This window comes from Charadrius vociferus, unplaced genomic scaffold, assembly GCF_000708025.1.
Source record: "Charadrius vociferus isolate BGI_N301 unplaced genomic scaffold, ASM70802v2 scaffold722, whole genome shotgun sequence".
Taxonomy (NCBI): domain Eukaryota; kingdom Metazoa; phylum Chordata; class Aves; order Charadriiformes; family Charadriidae; genus Charadrius; species Charadrius vociferus.
Genome location: NW_009647220.1, coordinates 1,157,002 through 1,183,127, shown reverse-complemented (window position 1 = coordinate 1,183,127; position 26,126 = coordinate 1,157,002). Strand labels below are relative to the sequence as shown.

Sequence of the window (26,126 nt, the reverse complement as noted above, 5' to 3'; positions counted from 1 at the left end):
ACTTGGGTTTGTTCCTATGTCAGCTAACTGGCTACTGGTTGTTAGTTAAGTAATGCAGTTTTACCCATTGATATTTGTATGCACTATTGTGGTTTCATATTGCAATGAAAAAAATAATTGGAATGACAGAATAGGGCTGAGTTCTTCCTGCTTGGGGTCTCTGGTGTGTCAGTTTTGGAGTTTTCAGCCTGTGGGTGCTTGAGGGGCAATATCAAAGTTTCCTCGAAGGATTAGCATTTCCTGAAATATACCAATGCAAATGACATGGTTTAAATAATTTTTTTTTTTTCATGGGAAAAAATGAAATGCCTGAGTACTGGGTGAGAAATGGAGTGATATTTGGGCAAGGTATTTTGAGTTTTCATGCAGTCAGATTAAAAAAGATTATTTTATGGCCTTTTAAACTTTGTTAGACTAAACTCAGTGTAATCACAAATATATATATTTTTTTAACTTAAAGCCATTTTTGAGGAAGCATTTTCCACTTTTTTTGGCAGGAAACTTCTGTGTGACCTTCTATCTAGTTCTAAGGACAGTATTACTTCTCTGTAGATGGGGAGAACAAAATTAAGTTTTGATGTCTTGCAGCTTTTATCTTACTGTTAGGGGAGTTTGAGGCTATTGTTTCAACAAGAATACAAAATAAAGAAGAAATTTCAAAGATAAGAAATTGAAGATGAGAATACTAGAGATAAGGCTATAGAAAATATAACTTCTGCTCTGAGCTGACTTTTTGGGTTTTGCTTTAACTACTAAGGAAAGGCAAGGCCAGCAGCTATCAGACATGCAGGTTCCAGCAAAGTTGAATATTGCAACTTGTGTGGCCAATAAGAAAAGCATGATATTGTTAACAAAGATAAGAGCCTTTATTAGAGTCTGTATCAATAAGTTTGTTTCCAAAGTTCTTTTGGCTTTCCTAAACAATTTTATGTAATGGACAAATTTGAAGTGTTTGCATTTTGGACATTAGGTTGAAGCTAAGAGAGTAATTTTTGTAGCAAACTGCTAAGTTTCATGCAATAAGAAATATTAACTGTAAAGGGCAGCAAACAGATAAGCTGAGGAAAACAAGAAAGATTAATACCCTTAAAATTGCACAGCAATTTTAATTAAAGTTTTAATTTTAAAATGCTGCAGAGAGAAATTAATACCCATTTTGAACAACTGGAAGGTAAAAACAACTTCAAATATTTAATTTTCTCAGTGCAGTCTTTGATTGAACAACATTCGGGGGGGGGGGGGGGGGAATCTCCAAATACCATATGTTTGATTTCAAATATGTTCACTGACTGAAAGGAGTTATTCAGGAATTCAAAAATACTAAGGAGTGAAAAATAAGGTTTTAAACAGCCCTCCCTATTTATCACATCTACTAAGCCACCTTTCTACTCAAAACCATCAATATGACAACCCAGACTAAACTTATGGGTTTTTTTTTTTTTACCTTTCTTGAGAGTCCCTTGAGGGAATGCATGGGAAGCACTACACCCCCATGAAAGATGTTTGTCTCTGTATTAATAGTTACTCTGTAGGCAATGTGTTAATGAGATGTTCAAGAGCTTGCAGTTTTGTTCGTAGGGTTCGACCAGCCAAAGTTGTCACGTATTACTAATGGCTTACTGTAAAAGTCATTTATGGATGCAGCTCCCAGTGCGTATATTCTGTTTGTTTAATGTAACTGTGGTCTTCTAAAGCCTGTCTTCTACCAATAACATGCAGGAAGTGGCAGTGATCTTTTTCCTTCTTTGTCCTAAATTGCTTTAATTAAGTTAAGCAGACCTCCTTCTGATACATACCAGCTAAGAAAGTCAGTGAAGTCACAGGGAGCCCTGCTAGGATCTGAGAATGAGCTTTGTTCAAGTGTTAGGAGGAGGAGGCTATGGGGACATGGTCTTAGTGCTGTCATCAGAGAAGGTGGAGCCAGTTTCTTCTTGGAGGGACAGTGGGAGGATGAGTGGCAACAGGCACAAGTTGCAACAAAGAAAATGACAATAAATTGTTCACAGAGATGGTAGTCAAACAGTGGAACAGAAGCCTAGAAGGGCTGTGGGATCTCTGTCCTTGGAGATACTCAGAACTCACCTGGACTGGACCTGCTTTGAGCAGGTTGAAATAGAGACCTTTGGAGGTCCCTTTCAGCATAAATTACTCTTATTAGACAAGTTCCCTTCATTAACTGTACTGAAGGCCTAGTGCAATTTGACTTTAGAAATACAGTATCTTGTCGGGTGTTGAAGTGTCAGTGATTGAGAATTAAAGAGCTCCTTTGCGGCATCATTGTCTAAAGTGATGTAGGAATATTCAAACTGCTCTGAGATTTTTCTTAGGCTGCCTATCTCACTTGGAAGCATAATCTTGGCAGAAGCCGAAGTTGAAAACGATGGTCATAAATTACTTACCATAGATGGAAAGAATATAACTGCTCAGAGGCTGAAAAAGTGGAGGAATGGAAAAAGCAAGCTGAAACTTCATATCTGAAGTAGCAGCTAAATAATATTGCAGTAATCACTTGACCGAAACAGTTTTCTTAACATGTTGCAAAATACCCTTGTTCCTGAAAAGGGGAAAATTAAGACCAGCACAAAGGGCAGTTCAAGTAGGAGATGTACTTTCATGCCAGGCTTTGAAGCTTATGGTAAAAATCTCATGAGAAGAATTGGGGTTTTCCTCCAGTAAGTATTAAATCTTTTGTCCGTGCTATTCCTACCTTCAATTAAGTTAACATTTAAGATGCCTCTCTTTATGTGCTTCATTTAATAACATATTACACAAGTGAATCATTTGAAGAATTCTTCAGTGAAATATACAAATAATTTTCATGTAACATCAGCAAATTGACATCTTACTTCGATGTGTTACTCTAGGTTAATATTCCAGCTCAGTCTTTGTTGATCTATTTACTCCAAAGTTGAAGCAATTTAGAACACTAAATGGTGTGACCCTATATTCCATCTCATTACAGGCTTAGTGCAACAGCAGTGAAGCACCTGCTTATTGTATAACCCAATTTTTGTAGCAGGCAAAAATTATAGCTGAAATTTGCATTTTGGCTCCAGAGCATAGAGACGTTCACCAGGTCAGATCTGAATTGCTCTAAATGTTTGTAATTGGCAGACAGTGCTGCCAATTGACTGAAACAGCAAGATGCTTTTAAAAGGGTTTGTCTTTTCAGAATGTTTTAGAACTTCTTAGTACATCTTTTCCATCGGTATCCTGGGCTGGATTTGATAGCTCAGATCTATATGCAGAAGCATTTAAAGATATATCACTAAGACTTTGATAATTGTGAGGACATGTATTTACTATAAGCCATGTTTTCTAATGTTCATTTGGGGGGGGTGGTGGTGGTGTTTGTTCTTTTCCTCTCTAAGCACCTTTACCTATGGGGACTGCTGCACTAGAGAAGAAAACAAAAAACAAGTCTGCTAGTTAAGAGGAACAAAAATTAAGATTTTGGGTTCCATACTCATAAAAGCCTTCCTAATTTCTTCCCTTACACTTATGTAATCTGAAGCATGTTGATATGGTTTTGAAAAAAATATATCTGACTATTGGACCTATTTGCAGATAATCAATGCAGATCAGGGATAATACAGATAAACACAGAGTACATATTAGATGCCTTGTGTAGTTGGTGTATTCAAAGACCAACTTGTGTATCATCTGTTGGTACACTTGCATTTTGGTTACTGTCAGTGTGCATATTGCTAATTCTAAAGATCTCTAGGCATAGAGCCTGATGGCTATCCTTTTAAAGTTAAAATCCAGAAATAAGTACTTGGACAAGGAAATCATTGCTTTGTGCTCTGAGCAATGATCAGGTTGTAGTGTGTTCTCAATTTTGTTTTTTCTTTAGTTCTTGGTAGCTGTCGTGGATACTTGGAGCCCAGTTTAATTATCACCACTTCTTTTTGGCATCATAGGGTATCTACTGAAGCTCCTCTGTGGGCTTCTACTCTTCTATGCTCTTAGGAAATGTCAATCTCTCCATGAGCGTGAGGAGTTTGAGCAGGCTGGTTTTGATGTTTCTGTGTCTTGGTGGTGAGGCCAAGAACATGACAGTGCAGGTTCTTGTCAGTCAAGTGCAAGGTGTGCAGCTAGTGTGGAGGGAATGACAGGCACTACCAGATGTTGCAGTTTGGCTTTGCACCTTTATTTTTACCAAAAAGCTGAAGCATCACTTTTGAGTGAAGTGCTGACAGCTCTTTTATTTTATTTAGGCTTATAAAGCTTGCAACTGTTTTGGTATTTCAAACAAACCAGCAACTTAGACTAAGCTATGCTCAAGTGAAATGCTTGTTTTCTTTCTTCCCTGCTTCACTTATGCTGTTGCAATTTATCCTTAGGGCAAAGATTATCATCTTCTGAGTTCTTCCACCACCATGTAAAGTGGGCTTATTACATCATGGTGTCCCTGCTTTGCTATCCCTTACCTATGTAATCTCCCTGATCCTTTGCAGCTGTCTCTTAATAAACAGTGTAAGAGAGTGGATAAATTTCTGTTTGGAAAGCAATATTCAGTAGAGGGCTAGCACAGAAGGGAATTATCAGTTTTACAGGTTTGGAGAGAAAGCCCCGGAATGCCTTTAAACTTCCAATTCATACAGCACCATGTCTCAGGTAATCTGACCGGAGCTATTGCAGTTGCAAAGTGGAAACATCTGGCTGGGACTTCAATACCAGTCTCTCATGTCTCTTCTCCATTGAGTGCCATCACTGCTGACTTACTGGCATTGTTTTCTCTCTGTCATTTTACCTAGCAACTGTAGTGGGTGGTTCATTTACTTTATTACACTTTGCATAAATTTAAAGACAGGTGAATGTAGGTGAAGTCCTGTGCAGTACATGCCCAAATCTTAGTGATATTGCTTGCCTAATGTGAACTTCATGAAATGCTACCTTACCAGGCAGTGATACCAAGACAGTAGTTGTTATGCTGTTCTTTGTGTGTGGTGGTTGGCAGTAGGCCTTTCATCAATACTGACGATATAAGTCCTTTTTTTTTTTTGGTGTGCATTGTTTAGGAACTGAGAACCCTTCCCACCACCTTCAAACTCTGTAATAACGAGCAGAGCTGAATTGTTTCACCCTTTTGTTGTCAGTATATGCTAACAAAGACTGATGGTGACTTGAAGATTTCACAAGAAAGACATAACTCCTGTGTGTACTCATAGGTTCCATTTAGAAGAGCTTAAGAGACAGTCTTGTGTCAGAGGAAGTTTTGTAAAAGACATTCCAAGTATCTTGCTTCTCATCTGTATTAGTAGTTGACAACAAAGATGTTTTTCATATCCCAAGAATTCCTGAGGGAGAGAAACATTTGAAAACTCTTGGTGGCTTGGATTCCTAGAGCTTGCTTTCAAAAGTGATGTTAAGATAAAGGCTTGGCACTATGAAGTTAGAAAGCAACTGCTTGCGGCACTACCAGTTGTTCCCTTTCTTCTGGTTCTGTCCTTACCTGATAGACCAACTTGACATTAAAGCTGTATCCCACCTTTGGGCTCGCCGTGGCCCCAAGAACATTCCTCTGTAGTAGATAAATTCAGTTTTTCTCACACTGCTAAGAAGCCCTGAGCCAACTTGTAGTAAGTATACCTTCTGGTTGCATTGCAAATGCAGGAACTGAATGCTGAATGGAAAATTCTTCCTCACTGTTGTTCTTGATGTCCCTATCTTTGGATTAGCAGCAGAGAGCAACTTCGCTTGTAGGATCATTTTTATGCTGCAGAAAAAGCTGTTATGGCCATCTGTTGAGGAAAATGAGCAGTTTGCAATATGTTACATCTGTAAATGGATAAAATCTTCCAAGCATTACGTGTGTTTATATACATACTTCCGTGTAATTGAGTATAACTGAGGAGCACAACTTGCTGCTTCATTTCCCTGTAGTTGGTAACCAGTGTGCTTTTGCAAGGTGGATAGTGAGTAATTGTTGTTTCAACTGTGTTTTATGTATGCGTTGTTCAGAATTGGCTAATTATTTAAACAATTATTTTGGCTCAAATGTGTTCTGAAGGCTCTCAGCTGGGTTTATTTGATAGCAGAATTGTAACAGCTACACCTTGGAGTGCTGGGATTATTTGATTTTGTTCCAGGCGTATCTTTCTCTGAAGTATAGTGGAATATCAATTCAACTTCAATTATTTAAGATTCTTGGACAAGTGACTATATTGCAAAGCTTCAGAGTTCTTGTTAAGACAAACACTGTTTTATTTTCCCTCTAATACTTAATTGGGAGAACTGATTTTAAAAAAGCAGCAAACACATATCCTCAGAGTGAATAAACCTTTTTTCCCATGTTTCATTTGATGTATTGACTAGTACAAGCAGCAAACTAAAATGGCAAAGTTAAGACAATTGTGATGGCTTTTAATGATAAGTAGTCAAATACATATCATGTGCTAATAGCTTTGAAGTTTTTGATTAGAGAGAGAGAGAGAGAGAGAGTGAATTACATTTTTGTGATTTACTATGCTTCCATGTCACTTATTCATAAACCACACATAATTTGCGTATAATAGTTGGGGTTTTTTTTGTGAAACTCCTCAGTATGGCGTTTGAAGTGTTTCAGTGGTCCTGAGCTTTTCTATGTATCAGTGCCAAGTCCCTTTGCTTACAGCTACTCATGCTTCAGTTATCATCTCAACATTAATACAGCAGACTTCCAAGACACAATAGCCAAACCAGTAGGCAAATCATTTACTTATTTAGCAGCCTGAATTTTACTGGGGCTTCATGATATTCAGTCCTGCTAATAAATCCAACTCATGGAGTCATGTTATAGGGCAGTCTGAACCTTGCTGGTGTTTCTCTCCATTGTTTTTTAAATGCATTTTTAACTTTTATAGTTGGGAGAAAGGGCTGTAGAACATCAGTTCTCATGGCTTTGCAAATGGAAGTCAAATCAAGAAAGAATCACTTTCTTTACTGTTTTCTGAGATAAAATATGCTGGTTTCATGATTTGGAAGAGGAACACTGGGACTGTTTAATGTTTTCTCTTAGTAGTATTGAGTTGTAAGTGAAGGATTTGGACAGGCATATTTAAGGAAACAAGACTGGATAAGAGGACAACTGTGGAGCAAGCTATTACAGTATGTCAGTGTACAGATGAGTCAGTCTGTTTTCTCTCTGGCTTCTATACTGTTCTCAATAAAATATACTCTGTTATTTTATTAAGACACCATGCTGTCTTAGAAGGTGTCATTTTGTAAATGGTAAAACATACGCACCCTCTGTACAAAAGCCTAGACGCAGCCTTGCTGCGAGAGAGGCACACTCCTTCTGACTGGTACAAATCCAGTGAACGTAAATAAAGCAGGCTTTCATTAATTCTGGGAAAAATATCTGCCGCTTGTCCACTAAAAAGCATCGATACTGCTTTCCAGGAGTGGAGGATCCTCTTGTCTGCATTTATCCCTTGGGAAGTTATTTTAATCTCTTATCTGTTCAGTCTCATGTCTTTTGTATTAATGATATTTAGATTTCTCTTCTCCTGCATATTACAGCATTGTAAGCGGGAAGACAGTGGGAACTTTGAGAAGAAAGCGGTGAGTGATGGCATTAGCTGCATACTGAAAGAACAAGGGAGAATCTTACATTTGCGCTTCTAATAGAAGATAATAGAATATACACGTATTTTAGCTGCTGACTCTTACAGGTGCTTTGCATTGCATCAAGTGAGTCTGACTTCAGTGAGGACTACACAGAACATCCAGAATTGAGTGCATTCAAGCATCTCTGAGTGCTCCAGTTATTGTGGGGTTTTTCTCCTCCCTTAACTGAAATGGGAGTTATTTGTATCAGTACAGCAGTTTTGTACAGTGTTCTGTCATGCATTAGATGTCTCAATTTCTTTCTGGTGACTTTACCTTCTCCCCTTATAATTGAACCAGCTGGTTCTATGGTAATGAGTCCTCTTGAACTGTCAGTGTGTGTACATTATCAATTACATAGCTGGCACTTTATTCTGAAACTTCGCCCCTTTTGTCCAAATGAATTACTTGCATTATCAGATCTGTCTCATTGTTCACAACAGTACTGCTGTGGATTTTCCACATCCTCCTTGCTTACTGGGTTTATTGCTCATTTTGCAAAGGGCTCTTCCAAAGTTTGGTAGGTGTAACTTTAAATAATTCTCATTAATTGTTGTATGAGTCAAAGAATTAAAGGGAAGGAGGAAAAATTGTATTTTTAATTGCACAAACTATCCTGTGGAGGGGTCTAGCTAACCTATTGACTTCTTGTTATACAGTAATTTATATTAAAATTAATTTTGACAGCTGGCATTTTGTCTATATTAGCTGTGATCATTTAAAGTTCTGTAGCAATTTATAATGTAGTTGATGTTGACCCGAAAAATTTTTATACTGATAGGAGGAGAGTCTTGTGCAGTGATTAGAGATACGGCTGGTAATCAGGAGTCTGTAAGCGTGGTCTAAGATTAGTAGTTGAATGACCGCGTTTTAAGATTGTACTGATTGTTCACAAGAAGCAAGTTTCCAGAGATGCACAGAGAAAGGCCAAGAGGCAATAGCTCATAGTGAGATTGGTCAAACAATGTATCAGAAAACCCTATGCTGTGAAAAAAATGTTGTATTGCAGAGGAAATGGAAGGCAATGAACATCAGTTTCTGTGGCTGATCACAGGTTCCCAATCATTGATCCACATTTGCAATAAAGATAGGTCTGCTTTCTCTGTTATCGCTCTGGGCTCTTACTTGCCTGTCTTCAGTCCTGGGGCAGCCAGGTGTCTTAGCAAGTTCCTGATAAAGCACATGGAATATTAATTTCATAAACTTGCTGAATCAGGACCTCCTGATGAATTCCCATCTTTCCTCATTCGCACAAAGCTTATTTGCCAACCACACAGCTGAGTAAGAAAGAACGGGTTTGCTATTCACAACCAAGGAAGCCTTGATGCCAATAACTGATAGAGTAATTCAATGAGACTGGGAATTCCCAATCACATGAAGTTTATTAAAGAGAAATAATTGCTTATCTAAATTAGTATCATGCCCTGAAGGGGGTCCATGGCCTACATTCTGCTAGAGTTCAACAAGTAACTAAACAGAGGAACCTTTTAAAACTTTTCTTCCTGATCACCCAACATAATTTTATCCTTTTCTATAAATCTTGCTCTTACTGTATTTTGTGTAACTTGGTCTCGCATCATAATGGGAGATAGGGTAGAAGCACATAAAATCTTTAAAGCCTAAGAAAAGCACATTTGAAACCAGTGAATGAATTTAGTGGCATTTGGGTCAGGCCCCAAGAGGTGGTTCTGAAGCACTTCAGCTCTCTGTGCCTGATGATTATTTTCATTACTATGTTGCCAATGATAAAATACACTGAGAGAAGGCAGGATGGCTTGGAGCACTATATTACTCGGCCTCCTACTTTATTGAAATCAATGGGTTATTTTCTCACTGACTTCTGTGGATCTCAGATGAGATCCTCTAAAAAGTTTGGTGTACATTCAAAATGGCATTTTATTTAATCAGATTCTCCTTGTCACTTAAAGCTAGTGATTTCACCTAAAAATGAACCTGACTACTTATATTTTGATTTTACCAGAGTTATAAGATAAATCAAGAATCTAGAATCTAAAGGAAAGAACTTCCCTAGTGCTAAAAGGATTGCATTTCTTAATAATGTAGAAAAGTTGTTTTCTATCTCTTTCAAACTGTGGCACCCTGTTTTCCAGCGGAAGCTGTTAGTCTGAGCTTTATGAATTTTAAGCTGCTAACTGTAGACTTGGTTTTCATATTTATTTCTATTAGACTGTAAACCCTGGAAGATCCACAAATTGTAGGTCTAGAGAGTTCAGCTGCTCGTGTGTTTTCAATGCTAAATGTCTCTCCTGTATATAATTTATAAGTATAAATAAGTAGGGAGCAGCTAGTGCTACAGCATCCAGTGCTTTTAGGTCTTGTCCTCTTTTGGAGGCGCTTATTCACAGCTCGTATTTCATGTAACTCTGCCATTCGTATTTCCCACTGCATGCCCATTCTGTAAACATCATCCAGCACACTGGTTACTGCCTTTAATCTCAGCATCTTTCTCATTCCCTACTCATTTATTACTTGAACAGAAGGTGAGGCTGAGCGTGCATGTTTCCCTGATTCTTCACAAGGCGCTGTAGAGAAGAAATCTCTTTGTACTTCATCCAGACAACTTGCAGAAAAACTTTTGGAGACTCTTTGTGTGTGTGTGTGTGTAGAGAGCAAAATGAGTGGGCAGAGGAGAAAACCTGAAATCTGAATTTGGATAACATCTTAGATTTATTACATGGTGAATCTAATTTGTGGTGAGGTTCTCTCAACCCCTGTGTGGATCATAATTTTTTAACAAATGCCTATAGTGAGAGCTGAAATCAAGGGGTTTAGATCCCTGAGAGGCATGTACTGTTTGCATTTCCCATCACAGGGACCCTTACTTTAGTAGGTACTGGGTGACTAAACATTTTTAAGCCATTCAGTACCTCCAAGAGGAAAAAGACATAGCTGGCAACTGTGTAATGCTGGTTTTCAGTGTAATCCAGTTATCTAGCCAGACACAAACTTCTGGTCTTGTGTGCTGTTGTTTTTAATGAAATATCTACACACAGGAGCCTTTGTAGTTACCAGAAATGCTGGGCTTATGTCTGACTTCTGATTTTTCTGTATGGTTTTGGAGCCAAGGGGCCCAAATCGTACATAAGGACCCACCTGTGCTAAGCACAAGAAAAACAGCAGATCACAGAGGCAATTTGTACCCTAAAAGTTTTACAATTTGATTGTGTATTACTTACTCAGAAAGTAGCAGAGGTTGAAAAGGACCTCTGCAGATCATCCATTTTAAACCCATGCTCAAAGCAGGTTGCTCAGGGCCTTGTCCAAGCAAGTTTTGGGTGTCTCCAAGATTGGAGACTCCACAAGCTCTCTGAGGAGCTTGTTCCATTGTTCAGCCAACTTTACAGTAAAAAGCTCCCTTTTCTTTAATTAGCATTTTCTGTATTTCAGTTTGCACTGATTGCTTCCTGTCCTGTCACTGTGCACTGCTGAGAAGAATTTGGCTTCATGTTCTTTATTCTCTCCATCAGGAATTTATGCACATCAATAAGATCCCTCTGACTCATGAATCTCTTAAAAATGTCAGAGCACATTATTTTCTACTAAATGAGCTCTAAGTATGCCAATATTCCAAGGTTCTCACTTTGTATTCCATAGGATACATGGTGCTATCAAGGTCTTTCATGCTTTTTTTTTTTTTTTTGTTAACATAGTACGTGTTTTGATTTCAGCGCAGTGTACGTTAAGTTTTTTTCCAGCTGGTACTGTCACCTTCCTTGCTGTTTCACCATGGAGAGGTGAAACCATAAGGCTTGGTCTTGCCTCCTTGTTCTGTGCAGTCTAGAGCTCGCTAATGAGTTTGTGTGGGAAGTGTGTAATGATACGCTATTTTCCTCTTTTCCAGAGGAAATGAAAGAGAATGTATGCAGCAATGAACTGGAAACTTCAGTAGTATGTGACTTATCACTTAGTTCACTTACTTTCATATCTATGCTATTCCTTTCCTCTTAGAAATACAGCTCTTAACAGTGCATATTAAAGCCATGTGGATGTTGAAGGAATATGTGGTTCTAATGATGTGAAGAAGGAAGCGTTTATAGCAAAGAAACATGAACAATTTATTCCTCCAATAATGTATGTACCCAATTGACAAAAAACTTCTATGTTTACATAAAATAACGCTTTTTTTAGCCACTTTCAGTAGGCTCAAAATCTATTTTCCAGGCCCCCAGCTTCCTGGTAACATGACATCAGTACAACAGACCAAGCTGGTGATTATATTAAAAGAAGAATAAAATGAGACAAAAGAATAACAGTGTGGCTTGATCTTTTCCATTGATAAATTTAGAACTTGTAAAAGCTGAAGTAATAGTTGTAGTGATAAAAAGAAATATAATTTTATACTTACCTGCTGTTCTAAAAAAACAGTGTATAATTATTGTGGGAGGAAGAAAAATACATCTCTCCCCCTCACTCTGCTACTTTTTTTCCCTTCTCTTTAGTGTTGAAATCATCTGGTTTAATTAAATCACCAATCTATTTCTGCACAAAGGATGACATTTCATTAATGATGTAAGATGTGCATGAGACAGAATTAACCCAATTTTCAAATGGATTTCAATTTGGAAAGGGCAACATGTGAAAATGTCTTGTAAATGTGTGGGATGAGCTTGTTGAGCAGATTTCTGAAGAAGATGGGATTATAAAATGATGAATAATTAGACAAGACTCCCTGCCCCCACCTCAGTTTCTAACAGCCTTTTTGGAATCCCAGTTGATGGAAACTTAGGTACCTGGTGTATATCAGGGATATATTAGAAACAGAATTGAAAAAACCAGACTTGTGACAATTGCTAGCAAAATACATATAAATACATATAGTTTTCTCTGTAATTTTTAGCTAAATAGTAGCCTTCAGTGGCTTTGTCAAAGTTACCATCACATTAGTCTGTTCCCTTTTTGGAAGAAAAAGCAACAAAGAGAAGAAAACCAGTCTCCCAAACATTGTTTTGAATCATCACTTTTGGTAGCACTTTTTCCAGACACTTATTGTTGTGCTTAGTTGAGGTATCAGATGTCAGGTCCCTCTTGTGTGTGGATCATTGCTTCTCAAATTATTATTTTATCAGAGTAGTTCTGATTAGGCTGGAGCCCAGTTCCCCTGTTTGCCGTTGCTTTCAAGCTAGGACTGTGATCTAGCCATCACTGATGTGAATTGACCCAACACAAAATGTTGTTCTCCACTGTGTAAAGATTTTGAGAGTTGAGAGGTGCTGGTCTATTTGCAGTGTCAGGAATCTTAGCTAAAAATGTATGAGAAACTAAACTAGTGTATAGGAATACACTGTGTAGAAGTTGAAGTCTCTGGGCTTTATAATGTAAGCTAATATCGTTACCTTTCCATATTTTATTTAGTTTTGCTTTTTTTCCTGGTCATGTTTCTTTCCTAGCAGTGAGTCCAAGGGAACATAATTTAGGTGACAGCATTTACAGGTAACTGGGAAGGGCGGAAGAAGGCTGTTTTGATCTTATGATGTTGGGCACTATGGTGGTGCTGGTGTGGCTCACATTTCAAGAAGCCTCTTTTACCATAAGGAAATATGCCCACAGAGCCTGCAGAGAGAGAGGTTAGAGTCCATCCACCCATTTCACTTACAAACATATTGAACCCAATGGGCTGGGGTTTTCATAGCAAACTGGTGGTTATATAGTAAGTTGCTGTATAGATTTGGATACATTTGAAGTACTTTAAATTGTTAACAAGCTTTTCTCTCATCTACAAGGAGAGAAGATAATCTCTCATCATTCAGACTTATATTCCTGAAGCTTCTCTGTCTGTATTAGAGGTCCACACCACATTGCCGGATCTTCTGACTGTGAATTCAGAAATACCTTTCTATTTTTCCCTTTATAATCCACAGGGAAATTGGATATTCTGAAGATGTGGTTTTGTGTGGTGTGTTGTTGGTTTTTTTTTTTTAACTTCTCAGAGTTGGGGAAAGAAAACTTGACTTTCCTTTCCAAATTGCCAAAATTTAACTTTTATCACAACAGTTCTCAAAAATCGTTAATGTCTGAGAATGGGGTGTTATAAGAAGAGATAGTGAAGAGGTTTGAAACAGACCATAGAAAAATCTGTTGATAATCTAGTAAGATAAGCCTGCCCTCTAAAAGTGTGAAATTAGCCTTTTGCAACTCTTATGTATGGGGTAAGGGGGGTGAAGGCACTAATCCTTGTATTAGGAGACAGATTTTTTAGGGGTCAGACTGTGAAGCTCAGAACAAGTGAGCAAATTAAAGTGTTCCCATATTCTTTATTGAGACAAAAATGATCATATAGTGACTTTTGCTAAGCTTTGTGTTAGAAATCTTTTTTTGTTGCTTCTGTTGAGAGCAAAGGCTTGAGTTGCAAGATTGATGGTGTTTGTAATGAAGTAATGGCCAGAGGTTCCCGCTATTCCAGCCATCTGTGTTCATGTAACTGTGATTCCTGACCCAAAAGAGCAGACACTGCTTAACAACAAGATTTGCCAGAATAAATGTCCTGCCCTTCTGCTTTTCCTATCAAACTTGACTACTTGCATAGGGATGGAGGGAAGTAATCTTATGCAGTAAGTGTGAAAATAGTGACATGTATTTTGGAATTTAAGGTTGATATGAAGGGGGCCTTTGATGGCATTTGCACAAAAAGTTTATGTAAGATAAAGCATATGCTTTTTAGATGGAGTATGCAGAAATAAAAGCAGATCGAAGGAGTGCTGAAGAAATTTAACTTAGCCTTGTTAGTTGAATAAGGTGTTATTAGCAGAAATTCAGAATTACCATCCTGTCTATCCTTCACCCTGGGAAAACGTGGCTCTATAAGCAGGAACAGAGCTGGAAGTCGAGGTCACAGTTCATCCCCAGAGTTCAGGGGCATGGTGGAAAGTTTTATTCTGAAGTTGACTTATTTCTAAACCTACAAGATGATGTATTTCTTTCTTCTATAGGTATTCCTTTGGTTTTATTTTCCCCCCTTCTTGCTCTGGATCTCATTCACAGTTATGGGGTCCCATTGCCTAGCAGAACATCACATTGGCTTCTGCATGGAACGGAGGACTGTACTGTGCATGCACTGTTCTTAATGGACCTTTTCTTTCTTTCAGAAAAAGGAATGAAGAAAATGAGCAACATCTATGAATCAGCAGCCAATACCCTGGGAATTTTTAACAGCCCATGCCTGACTAAAGTGGAGCTGCGAGTTGCATGCAAAGGCATATCAGACAGGGATGCCCTCTCAAAACCAGATCCTTGTGTCATCCTTAAAATGCAGTCACATGGCCAGTGGTTTGAGGTGAGTGTTTAATAAAATAAAAATGATTCTTCTGATGCTTTAGAGATGCTTCTGCGTAGAGAAATGGAGGCAAAATTCAAATAGCAAGAACCATAAAAAGAAGCAGCAATTTGAAGCCTGTGGCATAATCTTGTAAGAGTGAAGGGAGATTTTCCATTAACTCTAATACACTTTTGAATCAGACTCTTAATGAGACTTTGAACTTATCTTTGGAGTCTAGATTAAAAATGAAGATGATTAAAGAGTGAAGCATCATAAAACTTTTCCCTTTAGGCCCTCTTGTTTCATAAAAGCTATATAATAGCAGACATAATGATAGTGACCATCATGCTTTCTAATCTAAAGAAGAGAAATGCTGTGGAAGAGAGGAGTATTTATTGTTAGAGTTGGTAAGGAATTTGGTGACAAAGTAGTTTGATTTGCAAATTTTGAGCATTACCGTTGGATTCACAGTTGAAGTTAGTAACTTAAACTAATGCATTTGCCTTATCAGTTTGTGTTATAGTGCAGATTGCATGTTTGATTGAAATCCCACTTCATGTCATTTTACCTAACCTTAGAAAGCATTTGATTGATGAATGGAAACAGCATGTCTTAGAGACATGCAAATTGCAAATGAAAACCGTGAGAATGGAATGTAATATTTTAAATGAAATCTCGGTGGTTGTTTTACTTAAAAGTTACACTTAACGTGTTTGTGGTTAATCAAGCTAAAAAGTGTGAGTTTTAATGGAAGGTATGCATGAGAAAATTAGGAATGTATTAAATCCATTTCTTATTTTGAGTGATTATTCATCCCTCTCTTTTCAACAGTTTTAGCATTCAGAATAAGATTGTGTTATCTATCAAAAGATAAAAATAGTAATAGCTATGAGCAGATGCAGAAAGCAAAATCCTAAACTGATGACTTTATTAATTTAATGTTTTCAGCCAAGTCTGTCAGACTTTGAGGGTTTTGTTCCAGTTATTCCAATAGTCTAGTTGTGACCTATGGATCTCTGAAATTTTTCCAGTGTAGGGCCAGCACCAGCATAGCAAACTTAAGCTTTTTGGTGCTAGTCTTCCTCTTTTCTTAGTTCACTGCAGTGGAACCATTAGACAGGTTCCTGGTAGAAAACCAGTCTATAAGTAGAAATAAAACTCCTAGTTTTATTTATTTACTATTAGATTTAATAAAATAATATAAATAATAATAAATAAATACTATAAATAATATTTTATAATATAAATAATAATATAAATAAATAATATAAATAACAATATAAATAATATAAGTCCTAGTTATTTTATTTATTATCCAGATTGTCCTAGTGCTACAAAATCAGTGTCTTCATGTAACTGAAATTTAAGGTGATAGAATAGTTAGCCCCAAAAAAGGTAATTCTAGCTAGCCCTGTAGGAAGGAACATTTAGCTGCACTGTATGTAATCACTTAAATAGTAGAAATTAACCATGCAATGGATTAAAGGTCAAAATAAGTGAAATGCCCCTGTTTAAAAAGGATGGACTGAGATCTTTTGAGCCATTTCAGCTCTCTGAGTAACTTTGAGTGCATTTGACACAGTTTGTTTGTGTCCAGTTATGAGCAGGGTAAGTATCTTTAAATAATATATTCCTATGTTGTAATGGAGATTCCCTTTATTTGATGTGGTTTTTAATTTGGAAAGTGATTGTCTGAATAGAGTAATTCTTGCAGAAAAGATCAGTTCAGTGATATGATTCTCATCTTACATCAGTTGTTCCTGCTGTCTAATTAAAAGTCCAGTGTATTCTTTTTAGTATGAACAAAAAGTTTTTATTAGTTCATGTTCCTATTGGTGCTGCAGAGCTAATACAGCTCTGACATGCTGAGCCTTTACCTATTATGGCCCACACATTCTCAACAGAATTTTTAATTAAGTTCCAATTGCTGAGCTGAATTGAATAGAGTCACTCAGGTATAGCTGAAGACATAATCTGGCTGGACGAATCTTCTGCTGATGACAATCAGTGATCCAGCAACACCTGAGAGAGCAGACAGACTAAGAATTTTTTAAAAATTTAGTTACCAGTGAAGTGAGTATATTCAACATAGAAATCACTAAATGACAACCCAAAAAGGAGTGGAACTTAAAAGTTTTGCATCTATGGATTTAGTGACTTCACTAACTTGTCCTGAATTTCCAGGTACCTTAAACCCCTTGTAGGCTGGATATCTCCAAACAGATTGTAGCAAAATCCAGTATGACTGAAACATGCATAGTGATCACATATTCTGGTTGTGTGGAGTTTTTATGAACGGGGAGCAGCTGGGTTGAAGGCACCTGAAATACAGGTTGTGGCCTGTATATGGTTGGGATCTTGCAAACAGGTGCTTTCAGCTATTCAAGGTACAGAGGACTGACTGCACAGACCCTACTGGGCCAGATGCAGCTGAAGCTGGTGGGCTTAAGTTGATGGAAATGCACTGTGCATGCTATTAGAGACACTAGGATGTGATGGATTCACTGTACAGATGCAGACTATCCCTGAAACTGAGAAATCTGTGTGTAAGTGTCTGGGAAAATTTTGATAAAACATGTCAGCCTGTTGCTGAGGAGCAATTTTTTTTTTTTTCAGTTCTGTAGCTGTGTGTGCACGTGTTTGTTTAAATTATGCACCCGCATATATAAATATAGCATGAAAATATCCATGCTGTTGTAGAGTGAGTAGATGCTGTTTCCAGAAATTGGAAATGGCATATATGGTTTTTTGGTTTTTTTTTTTTTTTAAATGTGGTTGTTTTTCTGGTTTGTGTTTTTGGTTGTTTTTCTCCAGTCACAGAATGGGTGAAGTTGGAAGGGACCTCTAGAGGTCATCTGGTCCACCCCCACTGCTCAAGCAGGGACACCTAGAGCCAGTTGTCCAGGACTGTGTCAGATGGTTTTTGAATATATCTAAGGTAGGGGGTTCTGCAACCTCCCTGGGCAGCCTATGCCAGTGCTTGGTCACCTTCACGGTAAAAAAGGGTTTCCTGATGTTCAGAGAGAACCTCCTGTGTTTCAGCTGGTGCCTGTTGACTCTGGTCCTGGCACAGGCCACCACTGAAAAGCAGCCTGGCTCTGTCTTCTTTGCACCCTCCTTTCAGGTATTTATATACATTGATAAGATTCTTTCTGAGTGCTCCAGGTGTGGCCTCACCCGTTCTGAGTAGAGAGGAAGGATCACCTCCCTTGATCATTAGCAATATTTTGTCTAATGCAGCCAAGGATACCATAGGCCTTTGCCACAGGGACATGTTGCTGGCTCATATTCAACTTGGTGTCCACCGGGACCCCCAGGTTCTTTTCTGCAAAGCTGCGTTCCAGGTGGTTGTGACCTTTAGCATGTACTGGTGCATGGGGTTATTCCTCTGTAAGGGTAGAGTTCTGCGCTTCCCTTTGTTGAGCTTCATGAGGTTCCTCTTGGCTCATTCCTCCAGCCTGTCAAGGTCCTTCTGGATGGCACAATGAGTCTGGCATATCAGCCACTCCTCCCAATTTGATGTCATCTGCAAACTTGCTGAGGGTACACTCTGCCCATCATCCAGATCATTAATTAAGATGTTAAACAGGACTGGATCCAGTATTGATCCCTGTGGTACACTGCTAGTCACTGGCCTCCAATTAGGCTTCACATTGCTGATCACCAGCCTCTGAGCCTGGCATTCAGTTAGTTTTCAGTCCACCTCACTGTCTGCTCATCCAGCCTGCACATCAGCAGCTTCTCTATGAGGATCTTATGGGAGACTGTGTTAAAGTCCTTACTGAAGTCCAGGTCGACGATATCCACTGCTCTCCCACCCTCATCTACCAGGCCAGTCACTTCATTATAGAAGTTTGTCAAGTTGATCAAGCATGACTTCACATTGGTGAAGCCATGTTGACTACTGATGATTTTCTTGTTCTTAACGTGCCTGGAAATGGTTTCCAGAATTAACTTCACCACCACCTTCCCAGGAATCAAGGTGAGGTTGATGGGCCTGTAGTTCCCTGGGTCAATTGAGGATGGCCACATTACCCCTCAGATGTGAAACCATTAGGAACACAGGCAGGACATGGACAAGTACTCAGAGAAGTCTCAATGTTGTCCTCAGTTCTGGCCCTAATATGCTTTCTGTTTTTCTCTTCCTTTCTGGGTAGATTTTCCCCTATAAACAAACGCTCATGCGCGTATGCATGAATGTGCACACATACCTCCCCTCCCACATTTCTCTGTGTGTTTATGTTGACGCTGACTGAAAAGCATTATCTCTACCAATCTAGAATTAAAACGATATATTGTGTCTCCCAGGAAAATCGGCAGTTTACTCTTTCTCTCACATGAAGTTTGTATTTTTAGCCTAAGATGACAGGGTGTCATATAACAGAATTTAAGATTATGCTATCCATATGTACTAAAAGACAGTTTGCTGATCCAGGGCTCAATTTTAGCTGTTCTGGCCTTAGTTTTAGGCAGGTACACTTGCAGGGTGGCCAAATGTATATCTTAAACTGTTTTTTAAAGATAATAGTTTGATGGTGGTTTTCCCATATTGATTTGAATGTGTTCAGGGAGTTTAATTACTGGACTAAGCTTCAGATGGTGAATGGCTGAGTGGGGTAGTAGAATCAGGCAAAGGTACATGATGATAAATTCGTTTGCTCCAATAATTATTTTACCCACCTGCGATGTGAATGTCCTTGTGTAATAAATGTTAATTGCGTATAGCACTGCAGTCTTCAGCTGAGATGTGCTAGCACTGAAATTCTCATTAACTTCTTATTCCTAAGAAAGTAGCTTGGGCCTGTTCAGAGGTTGTTATTTGCATATGGCAAGTAACACACTATTCTGAAAGCTGAGTAAGTTGCTGAGCTGTGGCTGGTTGTAGATTTACATGAGATCAAGAGGTGTAATACAGTCTGATGTAGCCAGATGGAACGTGATGAGTTTAGGAAGACAGAAGCCACGTCTGGAAATCAGGGAGGGCTTCCTGTAGCTGTACTCTTACAGCTTTCTACAGCAGGACAAAGCTGCTACTTTGTGGATTTGAATAGCCAGAGTTTCTGCTTTTCCCCTTAAGTTTTTATTAAACTTGAAGTAACTGCAGAGCAAATAAAGCAGGACCCAGAGACAACATGCAGTTGCTAAAATTCATGTTGATGGAATTGAGTGAATTTTTTTTGTTGGGTAGGTTTGTTGACTGAAATAATTTTTTTTCATTAGAATATTGGCTGAGGTCACAGATTTGGTGAAACTCAGCCTTAATAAAACTGTGTTGGGCAATCCCACAACTTTTCATTTTGGTCTTTTTAAAATAAAAGGCATTCACTTTTCACTTAGCATGACATTTGATTTCAAGGATCAGCATGGCATGATTAAAAAAACAAAACTGAGTTTACTTTTTTTCTTTTTCATCGAGCACTAACCCTGCACATCCATGCAGACCTTCATGCAAACAGACAGTAGAGACCTGTTAGCTTGGAAACCCATTGAACTAATTAATGTGTAGAATACCAGTGGAGATTACTAAACAGGCTACCTAGGAATCAAGCTATAGGAAGGACATAGTCTTACTCTTCATCTCTATTTGCTTTTTCAATTAGGCCTGCTCTCTCTTTCGCCTAATTTCTGAATTAATTCCAGCATTCTTCTTCCTCTTCCTCCTCACCTGCCTCAGCTCCCCATTTCCATTCCTTAATTTCTGAATTAATTCCAGCATTCTTCTTCCTCTTCCTCCTCACCTGCCTCAGCTCCCCATTTCCATTCCCAGCACCTGCTGCATTGTTTTGCTCTTCTGCATATTGGAGAGTGGAGGAGATTCCCTACCCATTCCTAGCATGGGGGAAGGATGTGAAGACCTTGAGGCAGACTTCAGCTACTTGTTTCCATAGATACCCAAAAGTCTCTCTCATGTTATCCATCTGTGGTTGTTACAGCCCACTGCAGAAGCCAACAAGCCATGAAATAGGGGAGTCTGTGGGTTGACATGTTCCGTGACTCTACCAAACTGTTCAAAAATAACTACAAAATCACTGTGAAGAGGGAAGAAAACCCCCACATATATAAATAAACCCAAATAAATGTATCTTTTTCAGTTTATGTAGATGAACAGAGTAACAGATTAAGTATTTGAATGGAATGAAAATTTAGTGATCAGAAAAAAGAACTACCACCACTAGCAGTCATACAGAATCAGGCTCAAGGCCTGACTAACCCCATCTCACATCTGCTAATCGGTAACAGTGAAGAAGTGTGAGATCATGGAAATACGAGAGTGTCTTTATACCTTGCTCTGCCAATCTGCAGCTCAGGGAGTTCTTAAACAAGAATTTGTGTCTTTGTAATTAAAAAATGATGGCAGATTTAACTTCCATAACTTTGTTCAAATAATTTTAAAAGTATTTGTATTTAAAAAATAAACTTTCATTATGTCCTGGGACATAGAGTTCTGGAGCTTAAGCTTTGGTTGAAAAAAGTAGTGTTACTTGTTTCTTTTGAACTTGCCGCTTCCTGATTCATTTTAAGTCCCTTGTTCCTGTATTGGAGGAGACACTGTGAAAATCCCTATTCATTTTCTCAATGCGATTTGGGATTTTAGTCTTATGATTTGTCTATGACTGTATAAGAAGGCAACTATTATGTCCTACATTTTGAAGATTAAGTATATCTATCCCATCAAGAAACATGGATTAGACTGAAACCTGTTCATTTCAGAACGTTTTAGGGATGCTGTGCCAAAAGCTATTGCTGTATTGCCATAGAGATTTTCAAGCTGTGATTTGGGATTTATTCTCTGCTTTAAAGAGCTGCAAGACTTCAGAGTGGATTGGGTTATTGGATGTTTGTTGGCTTTTTGGATTATTATTTTTTAAATATTAGTCAATGCTAGAGCAGATTCTAGATATTCTTTTTCCGATTTCACTGTAAGATTTCAACTTGGTGAACAGACATCCTGTACAAAATTAATTGCAACTAATGAGGTAGCAGTAAGATGAACATACCATCTTATGAAGATTTTTCACTGACAATGAAAGGGAGTTACTAATTTCCAATGAAATGTTTTGTGTCACATTATGCGCAATTTGGTGGCAGGGAGGTGCTTTCACTGAAGATGAATAAATTATGAAATTAGCTCTTCTCATTGTGAAGAAGCTTCTGATTCATTTGTAAATTTAGGGTTTCTTGTCTTCTGGATGTAGAATGGGGCTGATAATTGGAAGTGCTACCTACTTTTCTCTGGCCAAATCTTAGGACAGAATCTTTAGTGAAATACTAGATTTATTGAAAATACTTTTGGATTCATGCAAATCTTGGTTGATGAAAGCCAACAGGCAAGAATCGAGTCTTTAATTGAAATGACCAAGACCACCATCAGAAAAGATGGGCAATGAGATTCTTTATAATTATGCCACCATGACGCCAAGGTTCTACCATTCCTGACTTGGAGCTGGCAGTTTAGTTGATTGGCCCCTACTACCCAGATCTCTCACGTCTTTGGAGCACTTAGTCTTGTGCACAGATATGTGTCCTGCACATCTTGCAGGTGATGATCTGTTAGCACAAGTGCTGATTGCTGACCTTTGGACCTAAGAAGAAATGAGAGCAGTGCTGCTGCATTCATTTGCCAAGGACTATTCCTAGAAGATGATGCTTAAGAGTTTTTCAGGCACCATTAGAGCCCTCTTGTTCTAATTTGTCAAATGGAAAGCTGTGATTTCATTTATGCCACATCAATGTGCTTGTGTATATTATTGTGCTTTTTAGCCTATTGTATCCTCATATTCAATATTGTTCTTTTCTTTCTCCTTTTTCATTAAGTGTATGTTGGTGCTAATGAATGCTTCTTTGCTCGAGACTACTTGGTAACCTCTGTTGCTGCCAAGATTTGCTTTTAGCCTCTGCTTTCTGCTGCTGGTAAATTTCATGGAAGTCTTTCTGTATGGTGCGAATGACAAAGGCAGCTCATCTTTTTTCAAATGCAACTGGAAGTCTACAGGGTCAGGCTGAAGGCTAATTGAATATTTTATCTTGGTCCATTCTCAGCCTGAATTCATCTAATTGGATATTTTACTTTCCAAGCCTTAATATTTTGGAAGCATCCTCTGTTCCAAGGGTTTCCTGTTGAAGAACTCCTGTCATTAACTCTTTCCGGAAAAAGAAAAGTTCTCCACACCAACATGGTCCCGTTCTACAACAATTTAGGCAGAGAGCCTTGATGCTGGCAGCAAATCACTAGCTGTCTTCTGAGAAAAACAGACTTGGTATCTTTCCTTGTAATTTCGTAGCCTTACACGTATATTTAAAAAGTACGTGCTCTCTGAAAAACCATCTCATTATAATAAAGGCAGGAGGGAATCCACTGTGAAGTTCTCCATATCCTACAGAACATCTTTCATAATATTCTGTTCAACTTCTAATGTACTGAGTACGTTTTTCCAAACATATATGCATAAATTCAAAACCTAGAATTGCATTTTATATTACCCTTCTTTTTAAAAAGAAAGACAACTCTCTTCCTCTCCCAGGTCTTTTCCAACTACTTATGCAAAGTCAGAAGTCTGAACACTAAAGGCTGTAAATCTTTTGTGTTGGCAAATATTTGATTAGAAGGTAGTACTGGGAATGTTTTCCTCCTGTGCCTAGTTCAGAAACAAACATCATTAGGTTTTGATGAGATTTTTCTTTTTACATCCCAGGTAATAATAAGTGACTATTTATTTTAAATCCATTTTATAATAACTCTTTTTTGCTTTTATCTCATTCATCACTGCTGCTTTCTCTTGAGCCTTCTCCTTGTCTCAGCATTTAAACATAGCCATGGTGCTTTTTTTCCTGTCCTTGTAAATCAACTAGTCTTTAAACTTGAACTCATGCGAATCAGACAGATTGTCTCAACTGAAGTCAAATGCTGTCGCTTTGAGTCAATATATATGAACTATCATAATGTTCCACTATCTCAAATAGCATTTTATGCTTCTATAGTGCAGTTTGTGAAATGTAATGCCTGTGCAAAAGAGAGAAAGAGAAAACTTGCGTTGCAGAAGTCTGTTTTCTTACTGAGAATGGTCGTGTTTGGGCTGGCTGCTTCCTCTCTACCAGAACTATGGGATCCCCTGCCGCAGCAGCAGCAGGAGACTGGCTTCTGGCTGTATCTGTCCAACTAAATCTCTTCAGGTCCCCTGTCTTCATGTCATGGCAAAGTGAAGAGGTTTTTTTCTCATAGTTTACATAAACGAATAAAACCAAGTGTACTCCTGGGAAGCTGGGAGGGAGCACTTCTATAGAGAGGTGGTAAAAGCTACACTGTCTCTCCCTGATCCTGTGGCCTGGAGCATGCTCTACTGGGAAGATCTGCTGTTGGGACCGATTTCCAGGAGCCCTTTCCACCTGGGAGAGCCATGAAAATGAAAGAATCAGAAGACTTATGGGACCATGTAGTCAGGAAATAGTTACCGTCTTAAAAATGCAGTTTAATACTGTACTAGCTTAGATGAAAATCTGAATGACCGGTACTTACATGTTCACATCTTGTTTCCGTTTCCAGTCAATCAGAGATTGTGGAAATGATCGAAGAACTCTGTTCACTGCTTGTGAACAATTTTTGTATAACCATATTCTGACAGCCATCTTCAATTAGTGCATGTCAGTATTTCTGCAAGCAGCACTATGCATGTATCTTCCCTTTTGTGCCTGTGAAGGACAGAACTGGCTGGGTGCTCTGTTGTCAGATTTCCCTGTGTCTTTGCAAACATTTCTGTATTGTTGCTGGTAGAAACATCTTGAATGGTTTTAAGCTGCCTGAAAATTTTGCCTTCATCGTAACTGTTGAGTAATTTGATTGCAGACATAAAATACCACGAAACAACTGGGAGGAGTTCTCATTTATTCTTGTATTTATCACATTTGGTCAAAATAATATTGCTGACAAAATATATGACTTTTATTAATAAAAGCTCTTTTTGGCTCAGAAACAGGGCACTTGAATTACTCTCACCCTCCCCCCCGTTGTGACTATTTCTTTGTTATTATTGCACTTTCATCAGTATTTCTAATAGTCCTAAGATTGCAAATACTGCCTTTAGTCATGCTGTCTATTTGTTGGTTCTGAATTCATGCTTCACTAACGTTTCACAACTTCTTCTCAAGATAACTTTCCATAAAAGCTGTGACTCTTAAACAGTGTTCTTAGTCATATTAATAAAACAAGAGTTTTCTAATATTTACTTTTTAAACCAGGTCAAGCCTTGTAGTTTTGTTGAAAAGAAAAGAAAAAAGAGATCATTTAAAATACTTGCAAAATTATCTAAGGAAGATATCAGGACAGGAAGGCTTTACAGGGCTCCCGCTGCTTTGTTAACTCTGGATAACTGGCTTGGTTATTGGTCACGATTTATATGTTTATAGAATAGATATGAAGTTGTCTGTTACACCTGTAGGACAGAATATTGATGTATAGTATTTATTAGTAGTAGCCTTCATACTATCCAGAGGATCTGGAATATATGTGATGGCTTTCAAATACCCTTCTTTCTATGGCTAGCTGAGAGTGATTATTTTCTTATACTTCAGAAAGAAATCAGCCTTTCCCTAAAATCTGCAGCAGTAATCCCTGATTGCACAAAAAAAGGACATGAGCTTTTGTATACACAAGTGTGTAGGACAGCCTTTAAGCAGAGTGACGGCCTCATCAGGTAGACGTGCTTGAAGAGGAGAGGCATCTTTGTTTTCATGTGTCCCTGTGGGGCAGAGACAAGGTAATGTGGACTGAGAATGTACCGGTGATGGGAAACCTTCAGTTGTGGCTCCTTTGCAGGTCAAGATAAAAGAATTGACAGCCATGAAGGATGAGTTTAAGAGCAAGCTTGCTTCCTCTCCATCTCTCCCTTTTACTCAGGAATTAAAACGGAGATTATAAAATAAAAGCTGTGATATGTTTTCTCATGCAATACTTCACTAGGGTTTTGCAGATATAGATTCTCAGACAAGCTTTTTCAGTCATTCAGCAAGTAAAGGAAACCAAAGAGCTGATAATAAAAATGTAAAAAATAATTAGAGAAATGCTACTGCTACGTTAAAAAAAAAAAAAAAAAAAGTTTTGATGCCTGATGAAGAGGTAGCATAGAATACCAGTAGCTCATGTGGCTGAACAGCCTTAGGGAGAACTTTCCAGAAATCCAGCCCCAGTCTGTGAAGTTGATGGATGCATTATCACTACATTTAGCATTAAGCATATCTTGACTGTGGTGACTGGAGTCAACCAGAA

At 38.3% G+C, this 26,126-nt stretch overlaps 1 protein-coding gene across 1 annotated transcript in view; it reads left to right on the top strand.

The window, feature by feature from the left end:
* The first annotated feature begins 14,699 nt into the window (after positions 1-14,699).
* CPNE4 (copine IV) overlaps positions 14,700-26,126 on the top strand; it is a 197,158-nt gene continuing 185,731 nt past the window's right edge. The window contains exon 1 of the mRNA XM_009879598.1: positions 14,700-14,884. Within this exon, the coding sequence (XP_009877900.1) occupies positions 14,705-14,884 (180 nt within the window). The 5' untranslated portion in view covers positions 14,700-14,704. The remainder of the gene's footprint in view (positions 14,885-26,126) is intronic.